Source organism: Heloderma suspectum, chromosome 7 (assembly GCF_057233095.1).
Source record: "Heloderma suspectum isolate Gila_16-S chromosome 7, 16-S_ref, whole genome shotgun sequence".
Taxonomy (NCBI): Eukaryota; Metazoa; Chordata; class Lepidosauria; order Squamata; family Helodermatidae; genus Heloderma; species Heloderma suspectum.
In genome coordinates this window covers 61,793,614-61,807,649 of record NC_139464.1, presented here as the reverse complement: position 1 = coordinate 61,807,649, position 14,036 = coordinate 61,793,614, and the positions used below count along the sequence as shown (strand labels likewise).

The 14,036-nt window shown below is 43.8% G+C and overlaps 1 protein-coding gene across 1 annotated transcript in view; it reads right to left on the bottom strand.

Moving 5' to 3' along the window:
* Positions 1 to 14,036, bottom strand: part of PPFIA2 (PPFI scaffold protein A2) — a 444,508-nt gene that overhangs the window by 7,802 nt on the left and 422,670 nt on the right. Inside the window, exons 24-29 of the mRNA XM_084811789.1 lie at positions 10,938 to 11,000; positions 8,747 to 8,776; positions 6,239 to 6,414; positions 5,905 to 6,002; positions 1,060 to 1,235; positions 902 to 970 (exon numbers count right to left, since the gene is read on the bottom strand). Of these exons, the coding sequence (XP_084667915.1) occupies positions 902 to 970; positions 1,060 to 1,235; positions 5,905 to 6,002; positions 6,239 to 6,414; positions 8,747 to 8,776; positions 10,938 to 11,000 (612 nt within the window). The remainder of the gene's footprint in view (positions 1 to 901; positions 971 to 1,059; positions 1,236 to 5,904; positions 6,003 to 6,238; positions 6,415 to 8,746; positions 8,777 to 10,937; positions 11,001 to 14,036) is intronic.

The following is a 14,036-nucleotide window of genomic DNA, read 5'->3' as shown; positions in this document are numbered from 1 at the left end:
CAAATCCTGCCAGATGAATCTGATCTCATTTTTGATCAAGTAACCTCCCTTGTGGACTGTGGGAATGCTCAGGGGACTGGAAACAAAGCCCTATGAGGAAAGACTGAAAGAACTAGGCATGTTTAGCCTTGAGAAGAGAAGACTCAGGGGAGATAGGAAAGTGCTCTTCAAGTACTTAAAAGGTTGTCACAGAGAGGAAGGCCAGGATCTCTTCTCTATCATCCCAGAGAGCAGGACACAGAATAATGGGCTCATGTTACAGGAAGCCAGATTCCAGCTGAACATCAGGAAAAACTTCCTGAGCAATACAACAATGGAACCAATTACCTAGGGAGGTAGTGGGCTCTCCCACACTGGAGGCATTCAAGATAAAGCTAGACAGCCATCTTGCAGGGATGCTTTGACTTAGATTCCTGCATTGAGCAGGGGGTTGGACTCGATGGCCTTGTAGGCCCCTTGCAACCCTACTACTCTATGATTCTGTGCCATCCTACATCTATTCTGAAGCAGTTTGGCTAGATCCTATTCTACAGTAAAGCCAGCATAGCAATAATGGTTAATTCTGTCCCATACATCCCTACTTTGATGGAACATATTCAGTTATACTGACAATTTCCTACTGGTGGTATACCATAATTTGGTAGTATACCATAATTCGGTATAGTGAATAAACTATGAGTATATTGGGAGGAAAGATTTGCAGTTGTCTATATACGTAATTCCATGTGAGAATAAAGTTGAATTGGAAACCTTGTGTTTAGCATTTGATAGTGTGTAAGATTTTGCCTATAGCTGTAGCACGTATCTATTCCTTTTCATATATCTTCTCTAAATTACCAAAACCAAACATTTATTATTTTCTGGTATTCATAATCAGTTATGTACAAATAAGATTGCTTACTTCATCAAGTCGTCTATCTGTTCCTAGTGCCAATAGATTGTTGTATTCTCTCTCAAGGATCTGCCGTGCCTACGGTTAACCAAATCAAATAATTGAGGTAATAAAAATATAGTTAAAATCCATAGGAATTTATTACAATAAGTAATTTAGTTACTTACCTGTGTATTCTGTGTTGGAATCTGCAATAATAAAGCTAAACTGCTATAATCGAAGTTATCATCCAGGGCTATGAGCGATCCATGCACACCACTTTCTAATACATTGTTTGCATATTCTCGTAATCCAATTGCTTGTATCCAGCGTATGACTCTGTCATTACTCCATACCAACACATCTACAAAAAGGAGGGAGAGAAGCGTTTTCCTAATGACTCAACTTTCAGAAGTGCAAGGATGTATGGAGGTCTCAGCTGAATCAGTTGTGACTATTTTTATAGAAACTGCACTCTAGCAAGACAATTAGGTGAATTAAGGGGAAATCAAATCTAATCGACCTGTTGGACTTTTTCTGTTTTAAAATTTAATTTTATAAATAGGATGATGGCTAAATGAAGTTTCTGGGCACATCTTTTTGTAGTGTGCTGAGATAACCCTATGCTGACTCTCTAGTAACTAAGAGGCTTTAATTTCTGAGCACTTTGGGGGGTATAGGTCTAATTCATTATGCAGCTAGAGGCAGATATCATACACTTTCCTCTTGCTTATTGTAAAGTCTGAATAATGAAAAACTCAGACTATTAACTGGTTAAGGAAAGCATGGAAGGAGTGAAACGCTGTGTAGCCATAGCTCTGGTCAGACGGTATTGATTGCTGAATGGAGAGACTTCTGCAAGCATTACACCATTGCAGGATCAGGCCCATTGTTAGTGTAGCAAGTTATGACACCTGGTGTCCCCAGCAGAAAACAAGGATTGCTGCATTTGCTGGATTGAGCTGATGATGTTTTGCATCTACTTGGAATTCATAGTGCTAGTTATGAGACTACAAAGTACATTGTAACAAACACCCCAAACAAAATTAATTTTAGATATTAAAACTCTTCTGTGCGAAAGAAAAGAGGGAATGCTTCTTAAGATGGTGCTTGCTATCTGCAATTTTTGTAAGTACTTACACACACACACACACACACACACTCACTCTGCTTGCCTATTAAATGGGCACCTTTTTAGCCAATTAAGAATTATTTTAACTGAGTAACCAATACATCGATTAAACATTGCAGCCCTACCTTTAATATATGCTGGTCACTAGCCAGTCATACTGTGACTGGAGACAGATTACTATATTATTTGTCTCTATATAGTATATAGTATATATTATATATTTCATGTTATCCTGCATTCTGGATCATATGTTAATTGATCAGGAGATGTTCTCTTTCTCAGTAGTTGTGAATAGGATGAAACTCCCTAGGCGATGGGTTATCATCATGTGAATGAGCTGTTAACAGCCAAGTGAATCTGTCAATCTGAATCGTGACTAAGAATATGTAAAAGTTGTGGGGGGGGGTGGGGGGGGGAAGAGAGAAGAGAACATTGGGTACTTCACACTTGAGAATGGCTTCCATGTTATCTTTTCCATGTTATCTCTCCTGACCAAACCTGGGTACAGAGATCACATGGAGAAATTACTGTGTGCACTGCCATTTCATAGATACGCTTCCAATTTTTTCTATGATTATAGTACAATGTTTTGCAGTAAGCAGGTGTGCTTGTTTATTCCCATGGATGTATGAACAGGTGCCATGGTGGCTGAATGGGCAAGTTGCATCTTGGGCCTAACATAAGCTCCTTGGTCCCAGAACAAGCACATGCTACACACTTGGTTCACACAACATGACAGCCCACTGTGGCTTAATTTACCTGCAGGGGCTGTTGCATCATGCCAGGTGCCCACAGGCACCATTTTTGCATTCCTTCTGTGGGCACCTAGCTTGCCGTGGCTTGTCGTGTCACGCAAACCCAGGTGGCAAGGGTTGTTTGAGGATTAGGCAACCCTCAAATAACCCTAAAACAAGCCATGGATTATATGTCTAATCCTCAAACAAACCCTGCCACTCAGGTTCACATGACACAACAAGCCATGGCAAGCCAGGTGCCGGCAGGTGCTATGCAAAAATGGTGCCCACGGGTGCCCAGCACAACGTGACAGCCCCTGCGGGTAAATTAAGCCATGGTAGGTTGTTGTGTTGGGCAAACCAGGTTATAATTTACAGCTGGTGTGGAGTTCTCCATAGGATGAACAACCAGACTATGCTGCAGAAAATGACAGCTTTGTGGCCTTATTACAGTCAGGGCCAGAAATATCGGAACAAGGATAATGGTTTTGGCAGTTGGCATCTGTATACCACCACATTGAAGTTGAAAGGAAATACACCCAGATGGGAGCGAAGGCAGGACTTCCAACTGTAATTCAAGGGGTTTGACAAAAGTGGGGCACTAACCATTCAGGAAGTACAGCCCGTGGCATACACACACACCCATCATTGGTGGCTCATAAGTAATGGAACAAATCAACAACATTTCAAACTTAAGGATCGCCTTTAATACCTGGATGAAAATCCTTTGCACTCAATGACTGCCTGAAGTCTGGAACCCATGGACATGACCAAATGCTGAGTTTCCTCCCTCGAGATGCTTTGCCAGGCCTTTACTGCAGCTGCCTTCAGCTGCTGCTTGTTTGTGGGTCTTTCCGCCTTCAGTCTTGTCTTCGGTAAGTGAAAAGCATGCTCTATTGGGTTGAGATCAGGTGACTGACTTGGCCATTGCAGAACATCCCACTTCTTTGCCTTGAGAAACTCTTGGGTAGCTTTTGCTGTATGTTTTGGGTCATTATCCATCTGCAATATGAGGTGGTGTCCTATCCGTTTGGCAGCATTCGGCTGAATCTGAGCAGAAAGTATAGCCCTATACACTTCAGAATTTGTCCTGCTGCTTTTATCAGCAGTCAGGTCATCAATAAACACCAGTGACCTGGTTCCATTGGCAGCCATACATGCCCATGCCATAACACTGCCTCCACCATGTTTGACAGATGATGTGGTATGCTTTGGATCATGAGCTGTTCCTTTCCTTCTCCATACTTTTCTCTTCCCATCATTCTGGTACAAGTTAATCTTGGTTTCATCAGTCCAAAGAATCTTATTCCAGAACTGGGCAGGCTTTTTTAGGTGTTTGCTGGCAAAGGCTAATCTGGCCTTTCTGTTCTTGAGCGTTACCAGTGGTTTGCACCTTGTTGTGAAGCCTCTGTATTTACATTCATAAAGCCATCTTTTGACTGTAGATGTTGACAATGACATGCCTACCTCCTCAAGAGCGTTCTTGACCTGGCCAGATGTTGGGAAAGGGTTCCTCTTCACCATGAGCAGAATTCTGCGGTCATCCACTTTAGTTGTCTTCCGTGGTCTTCCAGGCCTTTTGCTGTTGCTGAGCTTGCCAGTTAATTCCTTCTTTTTCAGGATGTTCCAAACTGTTGTATTGGCCACTCCCACTGTTTTTGCTATCTCTCTGATGGGTTTATTTTGTTTCCTCAGCCTAATAATGGCCTCGTTCACTTGCATGGACACCTCTTTGGGCCTCATGTTGGGGGTTCCAGTGAACAGCTACCAAATGCAAATGTAACACTCAGAACCACCTCCAGGCCTTTTATCTGCTTGATTGGTCATGGGGTACCCAGGAAACAGGCCACACCTGGCCATGCAGCTGCTTGTCAGCCATTAGTTCCATTACTTATGGGCCACCAACGATGGGTGTGTGTGTATGCCACTGGCTGTCCTTCCTGAATGGTTAGTGCCCCACTTTTGTCAACCCCCTGGAATTACAGCTGGAAGTCCTGACTTTGCTCCCATCTGGGTGTGTTTCCTTTCAACTTCAATGTGGTGGTGTACAGAGGCCAACCGCCAAAACAGTTATCCTTGTTCCGATATTTCTGGCCCTGACTGTAGGTTCTATTCACAGTTCCCCCAACATTTTACTGTTGGGTGTGAACAAATGTTTTTCAAATATGGATCTACGTATCACACTCATCTTTATTTGAAATGTATATTTAGCTAGGCATTGGGAAGATAGAGAAGTAACTCCTCCAATTTGGACCTTCCAACTTAATTATGACCCAAGTCCAAACCTTTGGAAAGTCTGGTCTTCACTAGTAATTAGATGAGCTGCAGCAGCACCACCCTTCATTAGGCTGCAGCAGCACTGTAGTTGCATTGTGGGAGATACAGCTTCTAGAGCTTCTGGAACCTTAGTTAAGATTTTTGAGCCCAGGGAAACTACAATTCCGAATACTGCCGCTGCAAATGCTTCTACAAGCATGCTTAGCAGCATACTGAGCGCCCGGATCCCCAGGAATTGTTTCCTAGGGATCCTCTTGCTGCTGCTGACAGGTGAGTTTTGGAGAAATGTTTTCGGGAAGGGGTGGGTGGGTGGAGGCTTGTCATAGGGATGTCTAGGCCTCATCTTGTTCGCAGTGACATAGCGTGGAATGTGCTGATACCTGGGCCCATGCTTCAAATGACCTAATTAAAGTCTATTCCAAAGCAAGCCAATATTAATTTATTTGGGGCTTTATATCCCACCTTTTCAATTGTGTCTCAAGGCAGTTAACAAGTTAAATTGTTAAACAACACAAAGCAATATAAACAAGGCAGCAGAATAAAAACAAAGATAATAGTGAATTTAAAAACTAAAATGATAATTCAATTTAAAAGAGAGACTATACCATCAAAAAGCAAACATATGCATGAAAGAGCAGAATGGTCTTCACCCAACACTTCAAAGACAATAGCAAATAAGCTTAAGGAGAGAGTTCTACCACTTGGGTGCTACCCCTGAGAACACCTTTTCATAGCCATATGCAAGCCTATTCTGAATGACACTCAGGAAAGCCTGGCCATTATTATATTTAATAAGCTTGGCCATTATTATGTTTAACTGGTATTAAGTCAAATACAGTGAAATATCAGAAAACAAGCATTAAGAATATCTTCCTTTAGTAAAGTATTACCTTTTATTTCATGCTGACTTGCTTCTCTTCTCCTTTCTAGCTCTTTTCTGTCATAATTCAATTTCTTTAAACACATGATTCCATACTGCAGACTTGTTCTGTTATTTTAAAAACAGCAGTAACAACGACAGAATGTTACAAGGCAGTTAGAAATAAAGTAATTTGTGGATATGAAAACCTCTACCGAACACATTTCATAAATACGCTAAACATTCTGTAGTTTGCTGTTGACATGACACAAATTGGGGGAAGAATGTGTATATTTGGAAAAGAGTGTTTAAATGCTTGTCTTTGACAACAATAACAATGCTGTAAAGCTAATATACTAACTTACCGATGAAAGCTATCCACCATTTTTAAATGTACACGGAGATCTTTTTTCGTCAGGTGATCTAACATCCTTGCATCTACTAAACACTCCATGAAGTAACTTCGATACTGTGGTAACCCTAGACTGGGAAGCCATTCATTACCAATCCATTCATGGTTCATGTCACCATATGCCAGAGTCTATGGAAAAGATAGGAAATTATTAGCATCTGTACGACTACAGAGCAAAAGCAATTCTCTTGATGTTTAAATTTCCTCAGTAGTTTCAGATAGTATCCATTCAAGCTAGGAAATCATTTGAATAGTTCTAGTCAACTCTGCATTCCTAGCCTAGGAAACCTAACAATATGGAGACGATGAAGAAAGCCATTTTAAAATATTGTTACCCATGAAGGTTCTTTCTAGTCATTAACAGGAATAGCCATCCTACAGTGATGAGGAATTCTTCCCATCTACTTCAGGAGGCAAAACTTCCAAATGCTTTGCCAAAATGAGGCTCAGCGTATATGTTGGCAAAGTATATTCAGTGGGTTGTATCCAGTGTAACACTAATGGGAAAATTACAAGTGGTGGTGTTCCACCAGTGGCTGTATATTCTGCTGGATACTGTATACATGCAAGTGGAACACCCAGCACAAGCCAGTCCTGGCATAATGAAATCACAATAGTTGTGAAAGTACTTGTGCAATGGCTTTCACAAGCACTTGCACAGGCAGAGTCAAAACACTGGATTTGACACTTGCACAAGGATGAAAATGGGGTTTCTGAAGGCTATAGAAGCTTTGCATAAGCAGAATACCACCACTGGATTGAACCCAATGGCTTTGTATCTTATCGCAATAAATGTGGAGCCCTCTACTACAGATGGGAGCACTGAGGAATACAAAATGAATTTTTCCATAACGCTGGTGTGGGTCCTCCTGGACAAAAAAATCCCATTTGTGTGCCACCTCAGTAGCTATTCCCCATCTTTAGCTGCCCAATTTTCTCACTTGCTGGAAGCTCGGATTACTACCTTTGCCACAGCAAACCCTCCTCACCTCGACTATTGCTCAAGTTTATTAACTGAAACGCATGCAGTGTCACTCCATTGTTGAGCACTGAGGATATGTAAAGCTAGGTGGCAACATTTAATTGCCACTGGGGATAGGGGAAAAATTAGTTTGGTTCACATTTTAATGTGAACTCACCTCATTTTGCACTTAATACATCCGCTAACCAAAAATCTGTTGTCCTTCAAAATTTGTACCTTATTCATTTATTTATTGCATTTATATTCCGCCTTTTTTCCTCTTGCAAGGAACCCAAGGTGGCTTACATTATCCTCCTCTCCGTTTTATCCTCACAACAACAACCCTGTGAGGTAGGTTGGGCTGAGAGTGTGTGACTGGCCCAAAGTCACCCAGTGAGCTGCCATGGCCAAGTGGGGACTAGAACCTGGATCTCCCAGCTCCCAGTCCAGCACTCTCACCACTACACCATGCACTTCTCTGAATTTTGCAATGGAATTCTCCATTTTAAAAAAGCATACAAAAAGGCATATACTAGTGAAAATAATGTTTAAAATGCATTATATTCAGAAAAAATGTTTGCAAAAATGTGTGTATGAGGCAAAATTGCATACAAAAATGTAAAGAGAACTGTGCATAAAAATGTACACACATTTTCATGTGAATGTTTTAAAAAAAATATGCTCAAAGTTCGGGACAAACCAAATTTAAGATAGAAAACATTCTTGAAAGTTCAGGATGACCTGAATTTAAGACTAGAAAAATGAGAAACTGAGAGAAACTGAAATTGATAGATTTGTCCATCTCTAAGTGCTGCTTCCCTGATTGCCTGGATCCAGTGGAGGCTGGTGGCTCTGATGTCAGTGGGGCTGTGAATCTGCTCTGGGGTTCAATCGGAACTTATCAGAACTCTAAATGAGCTATCCAAGGTGCTGAACCTATTTTGGGGCTAGGGTTCAGCATGTTGGATAGCTTCTGACTGAAACCCAGAGTGGCTTCACAGCCCCACTGACATCGGGTCCACCCGCCTCCACTGCCTGGATCAGTGTTGGTAGATGATAGGGGATAGAGCACCTATCCATATTCTCAAGAAGGCAATTCATTCGTCACTGCACCAGACATCTTGGACTGCTCGTTTTGCATACTATATGGATCTTTGGTACTGGCAGGTGCGTGGGAAGCTTGGCTGGGGATTGTGAGGAAATGGCTAAGCATTTGTGTGTGTGTGCGAATGAGGCAGAGAAGATGTGAGTGCACGTTAACCCTTGAAGGCATGTTGAAGCTTCTGCCTGGGGCTCAAATATAATTAGTAGCAGGAAACCAGCTTGTCTTAAATAAAAAACGGAGAGACCATTAAAATACCCCTTTCTTGCTATATTTAAATAAATAAAGAGCAAGTATTGCACTCTCATCTGTAGAAGGACTGACAGCTCCTTCGTACTAGATGTCAAATTACTGTTTGTCATACTGGAAAAAATGTTAGAAGTGGAAAAAGTTCATACCTGAGCCCAGCTGCCTTCCTCATTCTCTTTCTGCAGTGTTGACCGTAGCCATTAGCAAAGCGAGTTAAGAATACAAAAGAAATACAGTGTGAGTCAAGTTGCAAAAATGACAAGAAGTGCAATTATCAATGCCATATATTAATTCTCAGTTTCAATCAGAAAGACAGTGAAATCAACCAACAGTGTGGCTACTTGCTGAGTAAGGAACACTACTAATAAAACTGAAGTCAAGTAAACAGCACCTTCAGGCCCTACCTGCAAATGACCCATGTTGGCTCATTTATCCAGTGAGGACACATGCGGCATTTACAGCATTGCAGAAATGTTCCATGTGGTCACATAAAACAGCCAATATAGGGATGCTTTGGATCTCATTTTAACATCATTGCTTTCAGAAATTAATTGCTTACATATTTGGCAGGGAGAGGATTTTGTGTAAATACAACAGTGTGGGAAGATTTACGCTATGTTATGGAAATACATAGGCGTCAGGACAAACAGATTCAAATTAAGATTGGAAATCCAATGGTGGTGTCTAACCAGTATGAGAACAATATTCTGGGTTAGCTTTCTCAGAAAACTCATTGTGGAAAAATGTAGGTGTTGCAATTTAAAAACAAGGTGAAAAAAACTGAGATGGTATGTTAAAATGTTTAGTCTGGCACTCCTGTAATTGCCTTCTGAGACCACAAAAGATTTTTCTTCTTGAATTTTTAAAATTCTGAGAGTTCCCTGATGATCTGGGACAAAGGATACCATACCATTCACTCCTCTGGAGACCATGTGGTGCCAGTTCCAGGCCATGTGAAGTAGTAATAATTAAAAAGAAGCCTGCCCCTGAGGCGCATGACTGTGTAAACAGAGTCAGCCACTGCAGTTGGGATTATGTATAGCAGGGCTCCCCAACCTTTTTAGACCTGTGGGCACATTTGGGAATTTGAGGAATTGCTGTGGGCAGTACCACAAAATGGCTCCCATGGACGTAGTCGCATAATGGCTGCTGTGGGGGCCTGGCTAGTCAAATCAGGTGCCGGCGGGGGGGAGAATAGCGAGGCTAAAGGCTGGTATGGAGGGGAAAATAGCAAGACAAAGGGGTAGAGGGGAGAGAAAGAGTGAGGTTAGAAGCTAGGAGGGGGAGAAAGCAAGATAAAGAGGTTGGGGGAGGAATATTGAGGCTAAGGGCTAGGAAGGAAGAGAAAGAAGGCTAAGGATGGGGAGAGAAATAGTGAGGAAGGGCATTCGGTGGAGAGAAATAGCAAGGCTAGAGGCTGGGAGTGGAGGGAGAGAGAGAGAGCGCAAAGCAGAAAGCTCTCTGTGGATAGAAGAAGGTTTGGTGGGGCCAGGAAGCAACTCTATCCTTTTCCTGTCTGTTGATCAGCAGCAGGTCCAAAAACAAGAAGGAGAACCTGGTGCCCTAATGTTTTTCAATTTTTCTATTAAAAATAATTTTTGGAATGGGGCAGGGAGCGGAGAGCTTCGTGGTCGCCATTGGAGGTCCTCGCAGGCACTATGGTGCCCACAGGCACTGCACTGGGCAGCCCTGATGTACAGGGTGTGTTGTATTACATGCATGCTTTAGCTCCATGTCACAAGGCATGCTTATTGCATTTTCAATACAAGGACGTTATGATGCTATTTCACAAGCCTGTTTTCAATGGGCATTTCCACAACTGCAGAGTTAATTCATATGTAGAGCTAGAGAGCATGATTTCCACTCTAGCATACTTAAATAATAAAATTTAAATAATGGGCTGTGCCAAGGAAATAGAATAAAGTATGTGATTAAAATATCAGAAACACAGTACAACAATGTTACGGAGGCTGCAGTCCTATACCCACTTACCTGGGAGTAGCTCCCATTGAACATAATGGGGATTATGTCTGAGCAAACATGCACAGGATTGCAATGGATGTTATAATGCAGCAAATTTCCCCATCTATGACTCCATTTTATTTCGTCATTTATTTTGGCATGAATCATCTAACTCATATCTAATCAACTTACTGGACTTCAAAATGTCACTTATTTTTGCATACAGAGTATTTCATGTCCATGAAGTTAGCCTGACATGCAAAGAAATGGAGCGTAAAACATTACGCAGGTGCTATGTTGATCATTAACATTTAGCGGTAACTGTAAAATACACATTTTGCCATTGAAGTAGATAGGGAAGCTGCTGTCAAAACTAACCATTTTAGCTGGAGCTGTGAGGTTTTCCATTTCTTCATGGGTCACCCAAACGTTGCCTGAGGGCTATTGTCAGGGCCCACAGGGAGGCCAGTAGAATCCGCGTTAGGTAAGCAGTGTTAAAGAAGAAAGGCAGCAACACTGTAAGTTAACAGCATACACCATCACAATCAGCACAACCACGTCCTTGCCTCCGTTGAGCTGTAGCTAGAAACAACGACAGACAGCTGCTTTTCTTCTTCCCCCACTTTGAAAAGGAGGAAGAAATACTGGTCCAAAACCAATTCCCAAACACATCTGCTACTCTTAATTTCTACCACCACCTTCTTGGTGGTGGCCCCCCCCTCCCTGCCCCATTTATAGAATGGTCTCCTCTTCACCTGCAACCAATATTGTTTTCTTTCCGTTGCTGGGCAAGACTTCCTTCTTCTCCCAGGCCTTTTAATTTAATTTAATTTAATTTAATTTATCTATTTATTTATTTTATTAAATTTCTTAATTGCCCATCTGGCTGGTCATCTGGCCACTCTGGGCGATGTACAGCAGTACAATTTAAAACAGTTAAAATTACACATTAAACATTATTTAAAAATACCCTAACCCACCCCAAATGCCTGCCTGAATAACCAAGTTTTCAGTGCGTAGCAGAAGCTCATTAAAGAGGGGGCATGGCGGAGTTCCCTAGGGAGGGAGTTCCACAGAGTGGGGGCCACCACAGAGAAGGCCCTCTCCCTTGTCCTAACCAGCCTAGCTGTCCTGGTTGATGGGACAGAGAGAAGGCCATCTGAGACTGATCTTGTTGAGTGGCCTGTCTGGTGTTGCTGGAGTCACTCCTTGAGATAGGATGGGCAGGAACCGCATAGGGTTTTAAAGGTCAAAACCAACACCTTGAATTTGGCCCGGAAAACAACTGGTAGCCAGTGCAACTCCTTCAGTACTGGAGTGATGTGTTCACACCGGCAGCTGCCTTTAATCAGGCGAGCTGCCATGTCCTGCACCAGTTGCAGCTTCTGGACTGTCTTCAAGGGTAACCTCACATAGAGCACATTACAGTTGTCTAAACGAGAGGCGACCAGGGCATGTACTACCGATGGGAGCAGATGGTTGGGAAGGTAAGGGTGCAGCCGCCGTATCAGATGGAGTTGATACAATGATGTCCGGCTCACAGCTGACACCTGAGCCTCCATGGACAGCTGGGAGTCCAAAATGACCCCCAGGCTGCGGACCTGGTCTTTCAAGCATAGCCGTACCCCATTCAACACCAGGTCAACATCCCCCAGCCTCCTCTTGTCTCCCACCAAAAGTACCTCGGTCTTGTCAGGGTTCAGCCTCGGCTTATTCCTCCCCATCCAGCCACTCACCATCTCCAGACATTTGGACAGGGATTCTACGGCCAACCTTGGTGAAGATTTGAACGAGAGGTGGAGCTGCATGTCACATGCATATTGATGACACCGCACCCCAAACCTCCTGATGATAGCCCCCAGCAGCTTCATATAGATGTTAAATAGCATCGGGGAGAGGATGGAACCCTGTGGCACCCCACATGTGAGTGGCCATGGATCTGACACCTCCTCTCCCAGTGCTACCCTCTGGTACCTGCCAGAGAGGAAGGACCGGAACCACCGTAATACGGTGTCTCCAATGCCCAACCCCTCCAGGCAGTCCAGGAGGATACCATGGTCAAAGGTATCAAAAGCTGCTGAGAGGTTGAGGAGAACAAGGAAGGCGCATTCACGCCTATCCAAAGCCCTCCTCATATCATCCACCAAAGCGACCAAGGCTGTTTCTGTCCCATGCCCAGGCCTGAAGCCTGACTGAGATAGATCTAGATAATCGGCTTCTTCCAAGTGTGCCTTCAACTGCATCGCTACCACCTGCTCAATGATCTTGCCCCAAAATGGCAGATTCGAGACTGGGCGAAAGTTGTTCAGAACTTGGGGATCCAAGGAGGGCTTCTTTAAGAGCGGTCTTATCACTGCCTCCTTGAGGGCTGAAGGCATCACTCCCTCCTCAAGGGAGGCGTTCACCACCACCCTGATCCCCTCACCCAATCTCTCTCTGCAGCTCATAATGAGCCAAGATGGGCAAGGATCAAGTTGTCAGGAGTGCCCTAGGTGCCTCTTTAAGTCCCCTCCAATAGCCAACTCACAACACAGATGAAAGGGATTCTTTCCAAGGCTTTATTCCTTTACAACTTAATGACTCTTTCAGATGCTAATCATCAGTGACTAAGCAAGGAAACACACTGGGGTAGTTAGCAGAGTAGCCTAAGCTTTGGGTAAGGCAGTTGGTCCCCATTTGAAGAGGAAGAGCGGGAACAGTCTGAACTTATGGGCTATGGAGAGGTCCTCCCCCTTACCCGGGGATCCTCAGGACGCGACCGTTGTTTTAGCACCAAGCGGGCAGAGCGCTGCCTCTCGGCGCCCTCCATCAGGCGCCACTCCCTCCGTCTCTGCCGAGCGTCCAGCAAGATCCCATCCCCCGCTCCCTCACTGCTAGGGTCACTATCTCTCTCAAGAATGCAGGCAGGAGGAATCTCTCCCTGCCACTGTACCTGTGAGAGATGAGTGCGCTCCTCTCCCATGGGTAGTTGGTCCTCCTCAGAATCAGAACTACTCTGGGGCTCTATGGGCTCAGTATCCTCCCTGACACAAGTAGGCAGGTGGTCGGCTTTACAAATGAAAGCACCTTGTCCACTTCATCAGAAGGAAGAAACTGGAACCGATCCCACAAAACTGGTTTGCCACAGGCCGCCTCTTGCTTGCTAACTGTATCCATGGCGCATGGAATAACACTCCTGATCCGATCAGTTTTATCCGCAAAGTGCTTTGCCAAGGCCTCACAGGAGGCCTTAGAATGATCCAGCGGTTCCGGAGCAACTGGACCGACCAGGCTCCGGACCACTTGGAATAGCCTCCTTGGACAGCACTCTGTGTACATGATAGAGGCAGCATAATATTCCTCTTTTGCTGCCTTCATCGCCATGTGATAGGCTGAAGATACAGCTCTAGCCCATGTCCGATCATCTTCGGAGCGAAACTTCCGCCACCGGCGCTCTAGCTGTCTCAGCTCCTGTTTCAGGGCTCGTAACTGTGGATT